Genomic DNA, 19063 nt, shown 5'->3' with positions numbered 1-19063 from the left:
ATTATTTCAATTTGCTAACAGAAGAAATATGGTAGAAAAATAACTATAAATATTTAAATATTATTTCAAGCCAACCACTGTTTGTATACATTATGTAAGGTCACATGATATTCCTGCAGGGCTGATATATTTTACTGGCATGGGGAATTATTATTATTACTATTATTATTATGACTTTGAAACCAGGAAGCCCCCCTACCTCTTGTGAAAGCGTGTATTTCACTGATTACCCAACAAAGCTAAATCAGTTAACATCTACCATGTAATGAAGCCTTGGTGAATACCATCTTATTTGAAGGGACGTTCACCTTAGGGTCCGACATAAGGACACATCCTAATTGGCTTGTTTTCTGTCACCTTGTCTTCCCATCTTGCTTTTCTGCAACCCCCTTTTCTTTTCTGTCACTTCTGCCTGTTAGGCTTCACTTAAGTTAAGGCGGCACAGATCCAACAAGGGAACAATCACCGCCGTAACAATTCAAAATGATCCCCTCCCACTCACTCTTGTCATCCTATCTCACGCCGCTGCTCGGAAGGTGAATTGGTATGGATCCGGTGAGATCGGAGAGAAAGCGAATCCCCTTCCAGCAACTTTAACTTGTTCTCTCGCTCTCCATTTATGTGCTACAAACACACAGAGAGATAAAGCTGCCAAACATCTTTGCTCCTTTCCTTTCTTCTGTTACATCAAGGTCATGTCGACCCTGAACAGATCAATAATAAAACTCCTTTTAATTGGAAAACACAAATACACACAAAGCAGGTGGCTTAAAACCTTTAAATCTTGCAGGCCTTGGTCGCTGTAAACAACCAAGCAAACCCCACCATTCTACTTCTGCTCTTTAGACCACAGACCCTTTGAATCAGAAGATATTTTATCTGAACATTGATAACTGAACGATGACATATGCAGGTGCCAAAACCCACAAGCTGTTTGATGACAGTCGGAATTTCCCAGTCCACCTAGGTTCACTTTTACAGTTTACTATAAATCACCATGTCAAAGCTCTGTAGAGAAAAATTCAAATTACGAGGGTACTAAAGACCCCTCTTTTTTTCCTTCTCCAAAATGTGTCCCTCGGCGTAATTTATCTTATGTGTTTTATTGCTTCGCAAACAAATTAGCTCAGCAAATAAACAGTATATTTTACAGGCAACCATATTGTGCACAAGAAAACAAAAATTGGCAAAGCTACACGTTTCCAGAAATCAAAAGGATTGTCCTCTACGGGAAAAGTCCCAGGAGGGACCATCTTTGTGCCTTCAAAAATCCCTGGTAGGAGTAAAGTAATGGCTACCAATATTAGACTTTTCCTGCATGCTTCTCTTCTTCTTCCTTTATTCTCAGGGAGTATTGCATGCGGTGCGCGCTACTAGTTATTCATGGCTTAGTTATTTTAAGACTTTCATGTCTTTGGACAGTAAATTATACATCTATAGACATCTGAAATTTGACGAGGGGATGCAGACAGACACGATAAAAGGAAATGTGCTTCATATACGATTCAGATCTTTGCTGTAGGTAATGTTTCTATTAAGAACTTTGCGCAGAGCCATCTGAGGCAGATGCCTGCTCGATAACTTACTCCAATCTGATTTGGTGCCGGGAACAGTCACGGCACATTTTGTGTCGGGCAAATTTCAGTTAAGTGAGAAGGGATTCAGAGAATCACTGGGGTATAGAGTGTGTGACCTTGTGGTTACAGGGTTTACTTCTCTACCCTCTAGGCCAGCAATAACAGAGAAACACACCTGAGCACACACCGACTGTTGACGCATTCGAGAGCAATCAGTGCCTTTGAATTTGTGAGCAAAGACAGAGAGAGTGAGCTACGGTACAAAACATATGTTTTAATATACTCCCCGCAATTTTAGTCTCGCCTCTGAAACTAAATCAGACGAGTATTTCTGTAATCCACACAAAATGACTCCCTTTCTGTGTCTCTTGCCCTGCTGCACTCACCATCAGGCATTATATATTCCACACAATACCTAACAGAGGAACACGGGAAATGAAAAGGCAGACAGACAAGCAGGCATAAGCACATCAAGGGGGGGAAAGGAAGATTATAGGAGAATCTAAAAATGAGGTGTCCCATTATTTAGGAGGAAACGAGTAAATGTTTTTGCTCACATAAAATGTGTCAGCATATCAAGACCAAATCACAAAATACAAACAAATGAGATGTCGGGGGGGGGGGGCAGCGAGCTTAACTTAATTTTGAAGGTGAAGAGCAACATGACGTTTATTGTTGTGATTAGGATTAGACAAATTAGAAGAGGAGCCGGGCTCAGCATTGTTTAAGTATGAGCTGAAGTCAAGTCTGAGTCTGAGTAAAGTCATGGTGGATTAACGCAACAGGATTACTGGACAGTGTCTAAGAATTTTGGTGACTTCAATTTGTCCCCTTTTAATTTCAGTGCTGCACGAATAACCCAGACTGTTGGCTGTTCTCACGCATGACGTACAAATTTGCCAGACATTTTCATATAAGGTATTATGACATTATTCGTGTATCTTTCTCTTGGTATGTTCACGATTGTGTCAGGAATACTTTTTATACATCATGGTACCTTGAACCCATGGTCACAGAAAAACAACTATTTAGTAAAATCAATATATCAGTCCACTGTTAGTCTCACCGTTGAAGTTGACCGCACGAATGTGGCTGAGCAGCTCCTTCCCATCGATGTTGCTGGCCATGCGCGGGCAGAGGCCTGGGTAGCCGTAGCATAGTTCCCGGTGCATGCGGTGCAGAGCGTGGGCCATGGCGTACACGGCGTCCATCACAAACTGAACCTTACCCTCCTGTTCATAACTGGAATCCCGACCAACTTTCTCTAAACCTGAGAGAGGAAAAAAAAAGAAGAAAAAGTGGTTAGAGGGGAAAGGAGGAAAAAATTACATGACATTAATCCCACTGAAGCCTGTATTCAAGTCACAACCCCCATAGGAAACTCCATCCAGGATTGCACACAAAGTCCAGCTATGTTCTGGTCTTGTGTAGCAAATGCATCATATAAAAGGTCTGGAATGAAAACAATCAAGCTGTGGCAGGAAAATATGGTTGTGTATAATGGCAAAAGAGATATCATACAATAAAGTCACCAGTGAAAGTAGAGGAAAGTTGGCAGTGTTTGGCTCAGGGAAAGGTGGAGGCAAAAAAAGAGAAAGGAAGCTAAAAAAGAAGAAATACAAAAAGAAGAATTGGGGTCAAGAAAAATAACATCTTCAAGGGGTATGACGAGAGAAAAAAGGAGGACAGGAAACACTGAGAAAGAACTAAGTGCAAGACAGGTAGCAGGGCACTCAGTCTGACAATGACAAATAACTCCTCTCAATCCATTCTCACCCTGGTAGCAAAGTTACCGAGGAAAGAACAACATGTTCCTCCTTTACATCCTCTGAAGCGCTGATAATGGCATTTCCTTGTATGAGAGAAAAGGCACCAACACTGAACGCACCATTCGTGTCATTTATTACTGCAGAGTAATGTTGAAATTCAAAAGTGGCGATGAAAGAAACATGGGTGGTGTTTTTGAATATAAACACAGAGAACTACTCACTCATGCATGACACATACCCGAGCACACGCACGCAAATAACCTCCAAAATGCAATTTACAGAGAGGTTTTTATGTAATGGCTCATTACCATAACGAGCTAATGACAAAAGAACCGAGTGAAACTAAAACCTCCTTGATACATAAAGAGGGAAATCAGCGATTGATGATGACATTCATTTACACTGTTTTTCATCTCAAAGTTCAAGGAGTGGAACCACATAAACAACTCCCAACATCTTAAATTTGTTGTCCATTTTTCTCCTGCCCATAGTTCTTTAACTGTCTCCTTCCCATTATAATGCATTTTCTCTCGTTGTGCTACTCTTATCTTTTATGTTTCCCCCTCCTCATGTCTCCTCTTTGTTTAACGTATCCTCTCCACTTTGCTTCCACCCTTTTCGTCCCCATTATTCCCTCACATTCCCCCTTTCCTGTCCTGTCCTCTGTTCAATTCCCATCCCTGCTGCCGCTCCCTTGGCTTCATTCACCCGTTTTGTACAAGCAGCAGTCACCTTCAGGCAACACAACTGGAATCAAAATCCTTCTGAGCTGATTTGAATGAACAAGACCAAAGCCCCTTCTCAATCAATATCAGCATCTATAAGGAATCAATGGGGTCCTGAGAATGAAACCAGTCCACAGTTAGAGAAGGTGCTTAGCTGCTTTGTATGCGTGTTTTATTTGTGTGTTTATTAGTGGTGTTGCTGGTGTGTGCTTCTGTGAAAGAGAGAGAGGCCTCGGTAGGAGGTGAGTCAGCATTGTCTCGGTGCTGTGTGGTCCAACCTAGCAACTGATCACGATGTTGGGACTAATAATGACACTCGTCTCCTCTTAATCCCTGGATATCAGAGCTTTGGCTGTTATGGTGAATGGTGGAAGAGACAGGCAGACACACACATTTAATATATGTGTGGTGGAGAAAGAGGAGAAGAGAACAAGAGGAATGTACAACTCACTATGTTGAAATATTATTCAGCCTCACACACTCACATACTGGCAGATGCGACACTCAGTTAGGTGGGATATCAGCTTTTCACCGTCTCTGTGTTTTCACCATAACACAGCACTTAATCTGCCGCAGCACCGTGCCTTCAATCCTATTTGCAAACCACTATCTCTCCTATGACGCCCAGTAAAATTCTTCCACACCAAAGGACGGCTCTCCCCAGTCCATTCAAAGATATTAATCTGTGTCTATTCATTTTGTAACAGCACATTACTGACTTTAATGTCTGTAGCTGGCTGCACTGAGGCGATACAGTATTGATTTCATGAACTCGGGCAGGGTGGTGATCCGGCAGGCGATGGTGTGAGCAAAATGCACATGGGGAAAAGCTACATGCATGCTAAGGCAACAGAATGTGACTGCGGGTGAAAAGTCTCAAGTGGTTTCCTAGCAACATGAACAGAACTTGTTGCTCATCAGAGTTGGCCAACATGTTGTTTGACGCCTTTAATATTGCCATTTCATTAGAAAACCAGGTGCACTAAGGACGGTGGCCTTTATTTACCCACAGACACATGCACCTTTTGGCAAGCAACCTGCTCAACATTTGAAATTACACACATTCACTTCTCAATAGTCACTGAATAACAGAGAGCACTCTCCTCATTAGCTTCTGAAATACTTTCCATTAGCCCCATTTTCTAACCTCACAGCAAAGTCTTTATTTTACTGCATTTATTTCCTAATAGTCACCAACAAATTGTATAGAGTAAAATAACCTTTACACTTTTTATGGGCACATTAATCCTCTTACTTACTCTGATTTTGAAATATAATGTATTGCTGTTTTTATTGTCTCCAAAAACACATTTTAAACGCTAGCATTTTAATTGTGTCAGGTTTCTGCAACACAGAGGCCTAACATGTTCATGGAGGTTTAAAAATCTGGTCATGTCCCTCAGTAATGTGACTGATGCTACATAGCACCGTCACCACCCTGCGTGCAGCAGAGTGAGGTGAACTCACCCGAGGATCAACCACTGTGACGGTTGGAAACAAAAACCAATGCAGAAGTGGAGCTAATGCAACTAACTGACTGGCTAACTGCCTTGAATGGGTCCAACTGGGAGTCAATTCACTGCTTTTTTTCACTAATCTCTTGGCAACTGTTGACATATACAATGAGTGTAGATTTACCATCAAACAAAGACTTTATGGAGGTTGACACTGGGATTTGTTCCAGCACTTGAGTCTATGTGGAGCACCAATTAAAATAGTACAAATCTACCATTTAACTTATAGGCTGAAATAACTGCAGGTCGGATTCAGGTGGATTAAAGTATTGAAACAGACTTTTATTCCTGTCCGTGTGAAATAACAGTTGTTAGAAGAATGTATTCGGGGGAATGTAAAAACATCATAAAATGTGAATATTAACAAAACTAAATTGTAGAATTTCAATAATCAGTAGAGGCGCTTTCTATTTGCATATGGGCATAAGAAATGTCACCTCTGATTGGTTATATTTGCAATGGAAAGTTTGTATTTGGCCTTGAATATGCTTGGTGTGCTCAGTCAGTTTGAAATTGAATAGGTAACTATCAATTTAACGCCTTTTTGCACAATATCGTTGTTTTGCCAGAGGTCACGTCACATGTGGTCTGCTTCCTCTACTGGGTCTCTTTAATTCCCAATAACATTAAACGTAATCTAAATTCACAAAAGAGAGCCAAGTGACTTTTCCTGTTAATTCGGCCATATGGCTTACTCTCACGCACGCGCGCACACACACACGAACACAGACTTACATAAGCGCATGCATCCACATTACATATGCATACTCACATGCACATTGGTTGGTTTAGTGCTGCTTTGCTATTAGTACATCAGAGGAGAGTGCACCCTGTATCTAGGGCCTGTATTCAATAAAACTACTTTAATGATTACAAAGCAAAGCATATTTCTATTGCACTGCATCATGGCAATGTAACACATTACAATGAAAAATATGGATTCAAGTAGCAGGGAATTGGTCATTTGCACCACATAAACCAGAAAGTGATCCATATTGGTTTCTGAGAACAGAGCATTCTGAAATATCTCTTTCCTGTGTCACTTATCAACAAAAGGCCCTTGAGCAGACTGCCTAATGTCCTACCATTACCACAGACATGATTATGCTAATAGTCCATAAATAAAGCTAACAGGACATTCATTAGTTGATACGTTCACAGCAACGTACCTTTACACAACATATGAACGGCGCTAATGTGATGTTCCACCCTAAATAAATCTCTGCAGCATCAAAAAGTTCCCTGCAACAGCTTGAACAGCGGAGAGGAAGATGTATGAAAACATTCAGAGAAATCTCTCAAATTATCTCTGCAGGAAATTTCACTTATCCACCATCGATCATGTGCTCAACACTTGACTCAATGTGCTGCTTCCATTTGTAGAGTTGTGGAATATGTATTTAGCTGCTTCAAGTTGTCACACACAACCATATTTACATGTATTTACTGCAATAAAAACCATTGGATGGATATCAAAGGTGCTGTATTTAGCCTCATTTTAGAAAAAAAAACCAGTAGTTAGAGCATAATGAATGTCTGTGAAGAGAGGATAAGTTGTTTGCTACATACATATATATGAATGTGCAGTAATAAAAAACCCACAGGGCTACGTATAGATAGTATAATTGCTAATAACATGTTTCAAAAAAAAGTAAATTGACTTTTTTTAATCAAAAATTATTTTTTTTTTTAACTGGGTTTGTTTCTCATTTTATTTCTTATATATTTATGTTTAACATATACAAATAAAATGAAAGAAACATAAAATAAAAACTAAAATTAAGAAACAGTAATGTAACTGCAGCTGTTATATAGATATTTTAACCATCTGACACAGTGCCAGTTTATTCTTCCTTTTAAATGCTACTCCACTTAGCTAGATAATTCTTGGTTGCACTCAACTTGCTAATGCCACTAAGACAAATACACTGCAACTTGGATGTTCAATCAACAGAAACACAAAATTGAAAAAGTTAAGAATTCTCTTCTCGTCAGAAGAAAAGCGGGTAAAGATGCTTTCCAGATGGCAAGAATATGCAAAGCGTTGCACTTTGTGCCGTAGATCAACGTATCATGAGATAATGACAATTTCTCTCTGCTGCTCTTATGAGAAGTGAAACGACACAATGCATCATTAATTAGCATATCGCAAGCAAACGCAATCCTGCCCTGAGACAGTTAAACGACTGGTGCTGTTACGAGCGGTGCTAACTGGGAAAACACTAGTCTGTTTCCTGGCATTGCGTCAGGTGTTGTAACCAGAGCGAGAGTGTTTCTGTTGGAGTGAGTACAATACAATAAAGCTTTTATTGGATCTGTCTGCCCATTGTCTGCAGCCAGGAACAGGTCGTCATATCAATTAAGTGGACACAAATTCATCCACTTCATCTTTGCACACTATTTGTGCAGGTGCAAAATAAAAGACATCTTTAACAGTCTTTCATAGTAAGAGAGATAACAGTACACTATTTGTTCCAATGCATTTTTGCTTCTGTGTGTCTGAGAGAAAACAAGAAAAAGATGGAAGCTATAAGAGACATACTATCAGAGATGCACAAAGATGGATGGACAAAATGTTTGTGTATTAATTTGCACCCTGTCTTTCTTACACACTGCAATCTACTCCATTTTCCAGCGGCCAGCGGCTCTTAAATCAAATTCAGTTTTTCAGCTCACTGTTAATGACAGTGAAGACTACAGGCAGACGGTTGGCTGCTTGGTATGGGATGATTTGCATTAAAAAAAGATTTGAAAAAAAAAGGTGAGTAGAAAACTTCATGTCTGAGAAAATATCTGAACCCCCCCCCCCCCCACAAAAAAAAAAAAAAACGGCACAAGGATGCAATCATCTCCTTAGCTGCCTCCAAGTCCTTTTAATGTTTTGGTGGATGATTATTTGCTCTCGCTGCAAAGCCATGCAGGCCGCTGTGATCGGTTTCTAAATCTGTACAAATGTGTTTGTCGTCTCGGTTCTGCGTGATAAAAGCCACGGGCATTGGCAGAAACTTTGCTCAGAAATGATTTCAAGATGAAAGTTTTATTTGAAACTGAGATAATCTGCTTCATGTAGATCCAAACACCTGCTTATACAAACTGAATGCCAGCAGAAAATGTCAATTTTAAAGACTTTGGTTGACAAAAGGTAAGAGTCTGACAGCCAGGACCCGGAACCTTGAAGACGCCTTTGAAGATGAAGATGGGGTTGTATTTTTCACCATCATCATTATACAAAATTGATACTGCATTTTGAAATGGACATCGAATATCTCTGAAATGGAGCACCACATGAATCGTCTAACATGTCACATCACAATACAGATTGAAAATGTATATAAAAATATAATATTATTTTTAGAAATTAATTAGATAAAGTGTAAAGATGTAAATCTAAAATAAAATTGAATGCTTCTGTGGAATGTAACTCAAAAAAAATAAACTGACAAAAACTATACTTATTTTAATTGTACTAACTTCAAAATAGATCAGTACTTGGAAAAGTACTTGACTAAACTATTGGGACATGTAATGATCATATTTAATTATGACCTTCCTAAAGGACCAATGTATTTGTTTTTACACATGTATAATGTATAGACAAAACATTAAATATTCATCCTAGATGACTTTTTCCATTTACATATACTGTATGGCTATTTGTAACAACTGTCTACATTTAACCTTGACTAGCTACACGCACGCACGCACGCACGCACGCACGCATGGACAGACAGACAGACAGACAGACAGACAGACAGACAGACAGACACAAAGACAGGAATTGCTGTCGGGCGGCTGTCTTTTGAGCCTTTGCTGTGGAAGTTCTTCACAAGTTCTTGAAACATGAATGCATTCGACAGAGTCCCTGAATGTACCTGCTTTCTGTTTTATACAACAACATTGCATCCTTGATAAATCTACAAAGAACAAAATCTTCACAGCAAACAGGTTTGGAGCTTTCCTGCAGGATGCTATTTCAACTCAGATTATATAACTTCATACTGCCCAATTACTTGTCATCATCTATCAACATAGGAGAAAACACATGCTTTGGGAAAAGGTTGGATTTTCATAAATATGTAAAAAGCACCGTTATGGTCCTTTAAAAATCTACTCACATTCAAGTCTGGGAGTCTCCTATTGAAACCAGCTTCATGGTGTCAGCACTGTATGTTCAGTACCTTGTTAAAGGAGTCACACACTCTACAGTGCTACCGACTTTATTATACACGCTACAACTTTGACTGAGACAGAAATAAAATCGCAATATGTTCCATTGCAGGAGGCTGCATCTTCAATCTTCCCACCGTCATGATGTGGGGTCAACCAACGTGTTGTTTAGCCCCAACACTCGAGTCGTGTCAGCGGGTCATTTATCAGGAGGCTCCACAATGAGATTAATGCCAGAAGAACCACTAGAATATATGCTCCACTGCCTTGCAGTGCATCCGATGCTCTGTCTGATACAAACACAAACCGCTACGTTGAGGCAGTGAGCTGAGGCTAACTCAGGAACGCTGACTGGCTAATTGCCGTGATGGATGCCTTCACGGACCAGCGTGCCAGCCAGGTTTTACACACGGAGTGATTGATGGCACCACGGTTGACAGACAGACTAATGATTTGGACAAGCTCCTTAATTAAACTTCAATTATGAACCCATTAGGTTCCCTCATTCACCACTCCCGCCGTCTAAAAGAAGAAATGTTCTCTTTTCCTTTTTTGTACCCTTTATCCACTGTTTTCACGGACATGCTGACATACCATACTCTTCTGGCTCTGTGCTAGTTTTAGGGCTAATCTGCCAAGAAAGAAATTAATAATCAATAGAAGAGAATAGGAAATGAGCATCAGACAGAGATTCTTCTCTACATGATTCGACAGGAGAGCAGTGAAGCCAAGGGTTTTGTCAATACACTGCTGCACAAATACCAGCCATTAGATTCAATTGAGTGTGTGTGTGTGTGTGTGTGTGTGTGTGTGTGTGTGTGTGTGTGTGTGCGCGCGCGCGTAGAATCAGAGATGAATGTCAAATATCATTTTAATATCATTCAGCTGGAGAGTATGAGTGTGTGTGTCGAGGAACCAGCTCAGGTCAATAAAATACAACTGTGAAAAAAAAAATATATATATGTCAAACTAGTCAAGCATCAGTCAAACAAAATGTTGCTGCAATAAATCACTTTTCAGTTTTCGACTAGAAATCGTAGAACTGCTGGTTGAAGGGACCAAGATAAAAAGTTTGTTTTAACAAGTTTAAAACAGAAAAAGAAATGCTCCCGTTCATTTCAACTTGGGTTGCAGTCATACATTATCTAAAGCACCGCATGAATAGGTGGAGAACACTATTAGAATAGATTATGTGAATCCAAAAGTGTGTATACCTGGAATATTGCCAGTAATCCCTGGATGCAAGAGAACAAATTGGAGGTACAACACAAGTTGAACCATGGACTCTGATTTGTTATAGTGTTTGGATAATAATTTCAATGTCTGCCTTCACATTCTTTTTCAAAATGTTGCTAACGAGCCAGACATTTCCCTCAGGAGATGGGTGAGATCGGAAACAGGGTGAAGAGAGAGTGAATATTGGAATCAAACCCCAAATCAATGCTTCTTTTCATCCATAACTGCTAGATGTTTCAATGAGCAAATGCTTTAAATGCAGTATTTCAGTTATTGTAGGTTTAAAAAAGCAACTTAACATCCTGTGAAGATCTTGCTGTGGTTTCCTCCTGTGGATTCACTTCAGCACTTGTTGCAGTGATGTAGAGGTGTACTTCAAGGTGTGTCAGTATACCATGACATCACTTCTGAGTCCGACCACAGCTATCACTAGTGTCATTTGATTAAAGGTTTAAAATAAGACAAATTAAAAAATTGAATCTTTCAGCCTTCCACCCTTTAAAACCTGTATAATCATCCAGATCTTTGTTTTTAGAAATGTTGTAGCTTTCCCAGGTCTCAGCAGTCAACTTGCTGAATACAATTATACTACGACTGACAAATTGTGGCTAAAAGTACAAAAATAAGCCCTGAGATGGAATAAAGCAGAACATCCCTGTGAGGGTGGGAGTAATGTCTAACTCTCTCACTGACTGCCTGTTGGGCTTATTTACCGACTGAACAGATCTCCCTTTGAGGCGGCTTCTGCCTCCTTATCCTCTACTTACATCTACTCTCCCTTCTCTCGTCCCACCTCCCATCAGACTGCAGCCAGAGTGTTTTCTGCTTTATCGCTGCAGAACACCACTTTTCATGAATAATGTGATGCCACTGACATATGTGGCTAATATATATTACACATCTGCATTATTACAGCTATATATTTCCACTGAGGGTACACACAGCTAATATAAATTATTCATTAGTTATTATTTATATTATGCTGAATCACTGTCCATGGCACAACTTGGCTATGCTCTCTAGCTCGTCCTCTCGCTAACTTCTACTTTTTTCAATTTCTGCTTGTCAACCCGTTCTTCGCGCAATCTCTTCCCTGCACAGGTTTTATATGAACAAATAAACAAGAAATCTCATTTGTGTCACTGAAGGAATGGGTGCTTTATGTCAGTGGTTCTCCCATCGTCCCACTCCTTGAGCAAGCACAAATGCCTGCACACCCTAACGAACACACAAAAAGGAGGGCGATAGACAGATCCAACAGAGACACGAGTGAAGGCAGAGAGAGAGAGAGAGCATGATGACAATAGTCAGAGGAGAGAGGGAGAAAATTGAATCTAATAAAACAGACGGACTGACTAAAGAAATCTAAAGCGAAGCTGAAATGAGAGAAGATAAATAAAATGTAGGTTCAAGGAAGAAAGGTTCAGAGAAATAAGAGAAGCAAATGAAACAACAGAATGAGAGAGAGAAGAGAGAAAGAGGGGGGGGGATGGTGGGGGAAGGGACCTGAGACTAAGACAGGTACAGTTGAAGAGAGGACAAATAATAAAAATTACATTAGTAGACAGCAGCGGTTTTCTTTAACCTTCAACAACCCAACTCGAACTGATTTCTAGTTGTTTGCACGTCCACTCAGAGATGCATAAATACTACATAATGATTATTGGTACCAGTGCAATTTGGAACATGAAAGATGATGATTATATGTCGTTGTTTTATTACGTTTATGTTATGTTTTATTTCACCTGTACATTGGCCGAGTCCCTAGCTTAGCATTAGCTTGTAGCAGGAGTAGTCCACAGCGAGAGGAGCGAAAGAGGCGATGTCCTTTCAAATGCAGTAAGATCATTAATAATCCATTAATAAAAATAATTTAAACTCCACAAACCTGCTGCCACTGGTTTAACACTGGTTTTAATGTTGTTCATGATTGATGAAGAGACTAAGTGGGACTCTTTCGAACCATGCACCTGATGCAGTGGCTGGTTTTTTTTCTGCCATTAAACTAGCGAAAGTGGATTTGGATACCCTGATCATGCACTTGGAGTTTCGCGGGTACATTACGTGCATATTGTGTTTCGTATGCCTGCATCTAAGCAGTAAGTCAATCACACCCACACATAAACACAGTCATCTATGAGACGAGAAGACACAAGAAAATGAAAAGGGACCATTTCACTGCCGCTAAATGACATTTGCCTACTGAATATCAATGCTGCACACAGTCGGAAACTAGTGACTGTCTGTCGCTGGCTGATCCCACTGTCTGTCTGAGCACGTCTGCCCATAATTGTCCATCAAGATCCATCTGTGTTTGTCTGTCGTTAAGACTCTTCGACCCTGAGGCCTTTTCACAGGGGAGTCTACAGTTTATCCTGCCCGCAAGCCTAATAACTCTCCTGCCCCATCAACCTCATTAGGACATGGTCTATTTGCAGCGAGTGAACATGTGTTTGTGCACAAGGGTAAATGTGAGCGTCATGGGCTACGTCGGGACCTAATTAACTCCTTGAATGGCAGAGTGCATCCCGCACAGACGGATCCATGCACACGTCACTAGTATTGGATGAAAACTTTATTTACTAAGAAAGAAAAGCATCCTTGTGTTCAGAAAGCGACCCTTTAGGATATGATTTTCCCATTAATAACACTCTGTTCACTATTAATCATTATGTTAAACTTAGGAAATGTGAAGCTTCATGTGGGCGCGCGAGTGAGCATTTGATAATCTTCTGTATTTGCCCAAGGAAGTTACAGCATGTGCCTTCAGTAGGCAGCTGCGAGAGGAACTACAGTCTCATGCTAATTGCTTTAATCAGGAAAATTAAAATTAAAATTTACACTCAATGTGTAGTGGGGCTGCACGGTAGTGTAGTGGTTAGCACCTTCGCCTCACAGCAAGAAGATTCTGGGTTCGAATCCCGGTTCAACCAGGGCCTTTCTGTGTGGAGTTTGCATGTTCTCCCCCTGTATGCGTGGGTTCTCTCCAGAACTTCCTCCCACAGTCCAAAGACATGCAGAATGGTTCATTGGAGACTCTAAATTGACCGTAGGTGTGAATGTGAGAGTGAATGATTGTCCGTATCTGTATGTGGCCCTGCGATAGGCTGGCGACCTGTCCATGGTGTACCCCGCCTCTCGCCCAATGTTAGCTGGGATTGGCTCCAGCGACCCCCCGCGACGATGGTAGACGAATTCATGAATGAATGAATGAATGAACTCACTGTGTAGTGACGTACATTCTACTGTCTGTGAAACAATATGTATGGAAGGTCATAGCACTGTACTGTGTATAACATGCCCATTTAAAGTTTCCCTTTATTAATTGTAGTTAGTGTTCAAACTGAATCAACTTTGTATTGTTTGGTTTGCTGTTCCCCATTTTGTTGCGTGGACAGAGCTCAACATGAGTGTTATTGGACCCATTAAACCCAGCATGCAACACCAGATTCCTCAATGATTAGTAATGCAAGTGCATAAAATATGCATTATTAAAAATAGCTCCACAAATAGCTTTTAAAAAAAGAGTGCTTGTAAGTATTTAAATTTAAGCAATGGTGTAAACGTCTATCTCCTTTATAGGTGTAGTTTCCTTTTATTTGCCACGTTTATGGTGAAATATACTTAAATGTCACAGCAGATTTGTTTTTTTGTGACGTCAGTGGGAAGTGAGAAAAAGTAATTAAGAATATGACTGAGACAACTTGAGGTTAAGAGGGGGAAACTGGAGATTTAGTTGAGGTAGTTTATTAACTTTGACCCCAATAAGCACTGAGCATTTCTGAGAATAGTAATCTTGGGGACAGCCTCACATAAAAACAAATGGATTAGTATAGAAACACAGGACTTGATGAACAATGAAAAATTGTCCTGCCAAGCACATTGTGCATTATGCAAATGGTAATGAATCTGAACATGCTGAGGAGTCAGACCAACCTACTTAAGTCATTTTAATCAATATAAACTAAAAAATGGCTGTTAAAATTAAATCTATTAGTTTGTTTGGCAACTGTTTACATGGCGACATTTCGTTTTTTGTTTTTAAGTGTACTGCAAGGCTTAGTAGGTAGTCTAATATCTACTGTATAACTGCAATGGTTAAACAAATCAAATGCAAATTACGTAAAGGCATATACACTATACGATACAAATGTATTATTTCACCAGTTTTCAAGTTTCATTCAAATTTATTCCAAAAATCCACCTTGAATCCAACTTTCAGGCGGTGTCAGGATGATTGTTTTATTAGGATCCTAATCCGACTAAATCACATACTGAAGGTTTAATCCTGATCATAACCAAGGCTGAATTACATGATACAACTCAGTTTCATAATCTTTTTTTTCTTTTGCATGACCTATTTCTAAGATTTGATCTAATCAGACCTACGAAGTGGGTCCTGGAGATCTTTCATGTCTTCTTTAATTATATACAAAATAACAATAATCATATTTTACTTCACAGAGTATTGAGGATGTATGTGAGGAAGAGAAAGGGAGCTTTTCAGGAGTATATCAAATATCAACATGTATCTTTATGAAAACAAAGCCAGTGAGATGTGAGTATCAGGTGTCAAAGTAACACATTAATTGAATTGCAGCCTGTGCACTCATTCATGGTTTTATCGGCAGCCATTGCGGGGCATTTCCTTGTTTGTGAGCATGTTAAGTGTGTATGTAGACTTATCCGTGATCTGGTGTCTGCTTCAGTCAGCTTTTCCTCGGGCATCAGTTTTACCTGACTGCACACTTTCATCAGAAGAGAGGTTTTTAATCCGATGTCTGAGTTGTCCTGGGCGATGTGCTTATACGCACATATGAGGCATGCCTGAAAAAGTCAGAGAGCCTTTGATTTCCCTTTTTTATTTTGTGCTTAGCATTCTCTTGATGAAAGATGAAAGCTGTAGTAATGCAGTGTGAATAAATCATTAAAATGAATTTATTGGACTAGAGAACAGATGTCTGGTCCTTGATTTATTAGCAGCACTAACCATGAAGAAAAATGACAAATACACCCCTGAATGATATCATGTAAAACCACAATTTGGCATGTGAATACTGGGAATACTTCTACGAAATATGCTTTAGCTTTATGTGACTCCATTTGCTCTCGCACGAGGATCAAGCTAAAAGAATATCGTGCAGGTAAAATTGAAAGATGGATGCAGAAGGAGTTGTAAAGTGCCTTGTAAATGATGTATGAGTCGTGGTGAGAGAAAGCTGCAGCTGGAGACTGACTGATGAATTACCGACAGGCTCATTCAGCGTCAGAGGAAAGAAAAACAATTGCTCAGAACTGCGAGAAGGATTGAGAGTTTGATGTTTGAGGTCCGGTTTGACATTTCGGCATTCATTTTCTTTAGCTTTTGCTGGTCAGTTAAAAGTGGAGATAAATTAGGTCAAGCAACCCTTATTATGCACTGTCTTATAGTATTCATGTGGTATTCTGGAAGAAGAATGTTGATTTAATATTTTCTTAATCAAGATCAATACAAAATTGCCTTGTTTTGTTTTTTAAACGTAGAAATACTTTGCAGCTAATAACACAGATTTTCACATTTGTGATGAGAGCAGTAGTACAAACCTGAGATACTTATACAATACTTGAGTATTTCCATGTCGTACAAGTTTAGACTTGTAAAGACTCCATCACAGTTCATCACAGGGAAATATAGTATTTTTTAGTCATTAGTTACAGATTTTAACATAAAAAAAATATTCCTTCATGAAATAGGTCACAATGTCATAGAACAGGAGCAGAATATCACATAGGTCAAACCAGCTGTACCTCAGCCAACTAAAACAGTCAAATGCTACTTGCACGTTAACCAACTACGTTGAACAAAATTGGATATATTGCAATGACATGATATCATTTCTTATGCTTTATGTTATAACATACGATAATGTTTCATATATAGGACATCGAGTATTTTCAAATGGCAGTATTGCTGTTGGCAATCGAATAAATTGTATATTTTTAGTGGAGCTGCCTTTTCACGGCTCGGGTATCAATCTAAGTCTGCTGCTGTTTATATTTGTTGTTGGTTGTCACGGGTTTGAAGACGACAGAGCGTGATGTATGCGGCAAACACAGCGAGAGATTGTTTGGGCAAAACTCACTCTCATATCCTTCTCCTGTTCTCTGTCAATCTGCATCTCATTGGTTCGTTCTCTCTCATTCGCAGTTTTTGGCTATTAATGCATCTCATTGTTATTTATGTCTCTGTTTTTTAATTTAGCCACCCACACAATATTTTGCCATCACTCTTCCTATTCTTTTTCTTTTTTTCCACTTGTTGACACAATCTCACTTTCACGGCCCATCCTTATGCACTAATCACACCCATTTCCAAATCCTCCCCCCTCAGCTGTGTTACCACAGAGACCTTGAGGAGCAGTCGTTTGATTGGTGTCCGTGTTGATGATTTAGAGTTCGCGAACCTCAGCACTTGGAATTAATGGACTCTGTCGCATGACTACAGGCCCCTCGACACGTACGCGCCCACATGCACAGATGCCACGGCCGGTAATAGACGGTCAATGGGAGTCAGAGCCCTTACAAACCTAATTATGTGAACTAATGGCAGGCGTCAGCCGGGGGAATACTCACTGTGACACGCACGCATATGTAAACACCAAGACTCAAACACAGCAGCAGAGGTCAAACCTAAATTGAAAAGGTTTTGATCACTGACATACATACAGGTAATGTCTAGAAGTATCACTAACTCTGCGTCGGTGTGACACTTTTTGTGTTGCCAGTGAAAAGGCATCTGTGACAGATGCACAAACACAGCCCTATGTTGACGATGTACAAATAACAAGCTGTGGGATATTTTGATAGCGTCACACCAGAAATCCTGTGCGCACACACACACAAAACGACAGCAAGAGACACATCGCTACACACACAAGCAGGAATTACTGTATCTCCAAGCACAGACTCCAACAATTATTGAATTTCCCTTTTAGCTTTGAGTACACAAACAATTGTTCTTGTTGAGTTGTATTGCTCCTCGGAGCCTAACAGCTGCTGTGATCTGTGCTCTGAGGGAACCTATTAGAGGCAACAGTGCACTCTATAATATATATATACTAATTAAAGCCCCGTGCTTCTCCCTGTTGACACATTTTCTCAGCCGGGATGCGCCAAAGGAAGCCTTAGACAATCCACGGTAAAGTCTGCACAGGTCATGTTGGCTGAACTAATTGCAAAAGCCCAGAAACACAGGTGGCTACTGTGACTACCTTCTTTTCTGGTGACTAAGTTGTTGAGGAATCTCAGAGAGAAAATTTACATTTCTTTAAACTGAAACCTGGACACTGACGGGCATTGTAGCTCGACTTTGTTTTGAATCAAAAGAAAAGAACGACACTGAGCAGAAAGTAAGCACCTAGCTGATGTGGTGCACGGATGAGAAAAGACCAATTATAACTGACCACCTGCATAATTTGCTAGAAAGTAAAAACCCCTGTATAATATCTCGAGTTCAAACACCTCCCCTCTCATGAGGAGCATCTCCATGTCTGTGCTGCTGAGCAATCCAAACAAAAAACACCTAATTACAGACTCCAAGCCTTTGTTGGCCAAATCCAAAGAGAAAATGTAGCCTATTTTAGTTGTTCTCCATCGCTAAGTTTCATTGTTTGTCAAAATGGTGGAGAACCTTCGGGTAAAAACGTCATCATGCAAGAAGTCAAGCCGCTCACATCTTACCTGTGCATTTCTTCAGGCTACCGGGCCGTTTGCCGTGCATGCCCAGCTTACAGTTGAAGTTCTCCTCCCAGAATTCAGCGAACCAAACGTTTCTTCTGTTGTTTGACAGTGAGCGGCTACGGAAATACCGGTCAAACGCTGAAGGGAAAAAAAACAAAAAACAGACGGAGACGGTTTACGTTAAAAGGAAACACTGAGCGAAGATGGGTTTGAGCATCATTCTGATTACAAAAGTTCTTTTCAACATTGCCCAGATCTGGCTTAATGGTTGTGAAGTGTGAAGGGCACTAGCCCTGGAGAGGTTAAAGGCTTCTTTTCCCTGCCTGCACTAAAAAAAAAGACGGATGTTTACAGCG

General features: G+C 40.1%; 1 protein-coding gene across 5 annotated transcripts in view; it reads right to left on the bottom strand.

The window, feature by feature from the left end:
* grm8a (glutamate receptor, metabotropic 8a) overlaps window positions 1–19063 on the bottom strand; it is a 350909-nt gene that overhangs the window by 206093 nt on the left and 125753 nt on the right. For all 5 annotated transcript variants that reach the window (XM_047336165.1, XM_047336164.1, XM_047336166.1 and 2 more), the window contains 2 exons: window positions 18708–18845; window positions 2644–2847 (listed from right to left, as the gene is read on the bottom strand). In XM_047336165.1, the coding sequence (XP_047192121.1) occupies window positions 2644–2847; window positions 18708–18845 (342 nt within the window). The remainder of the gene's footprint in view (window positions 1–2643; window positions 2848–18707; window positions 18846–19063) is intronic.

The sequence above is a fragment of the Scophthalmus maximus genome, chromosome 12, assembly GCF_022379125.1.
Source record: "Scophthalmus maximus strain ysfricsl-2021 chromosome 12, ASM2237912v1, whole genome shotgun sequence".
In the NCBI taxonomy this organism is placed as follows: domain Eukaryota; kingdom Metazoa; phylum Chordata; class Actinopteri; order Pleuronectiformes; family Scophthalmidae; genus Scophthalmus; species Scophthalmus maximus.
Note: the sequence above shows the minus strand (reverse complement) of the source record. Positions and strands in the feature narration are given on the sequence as shown.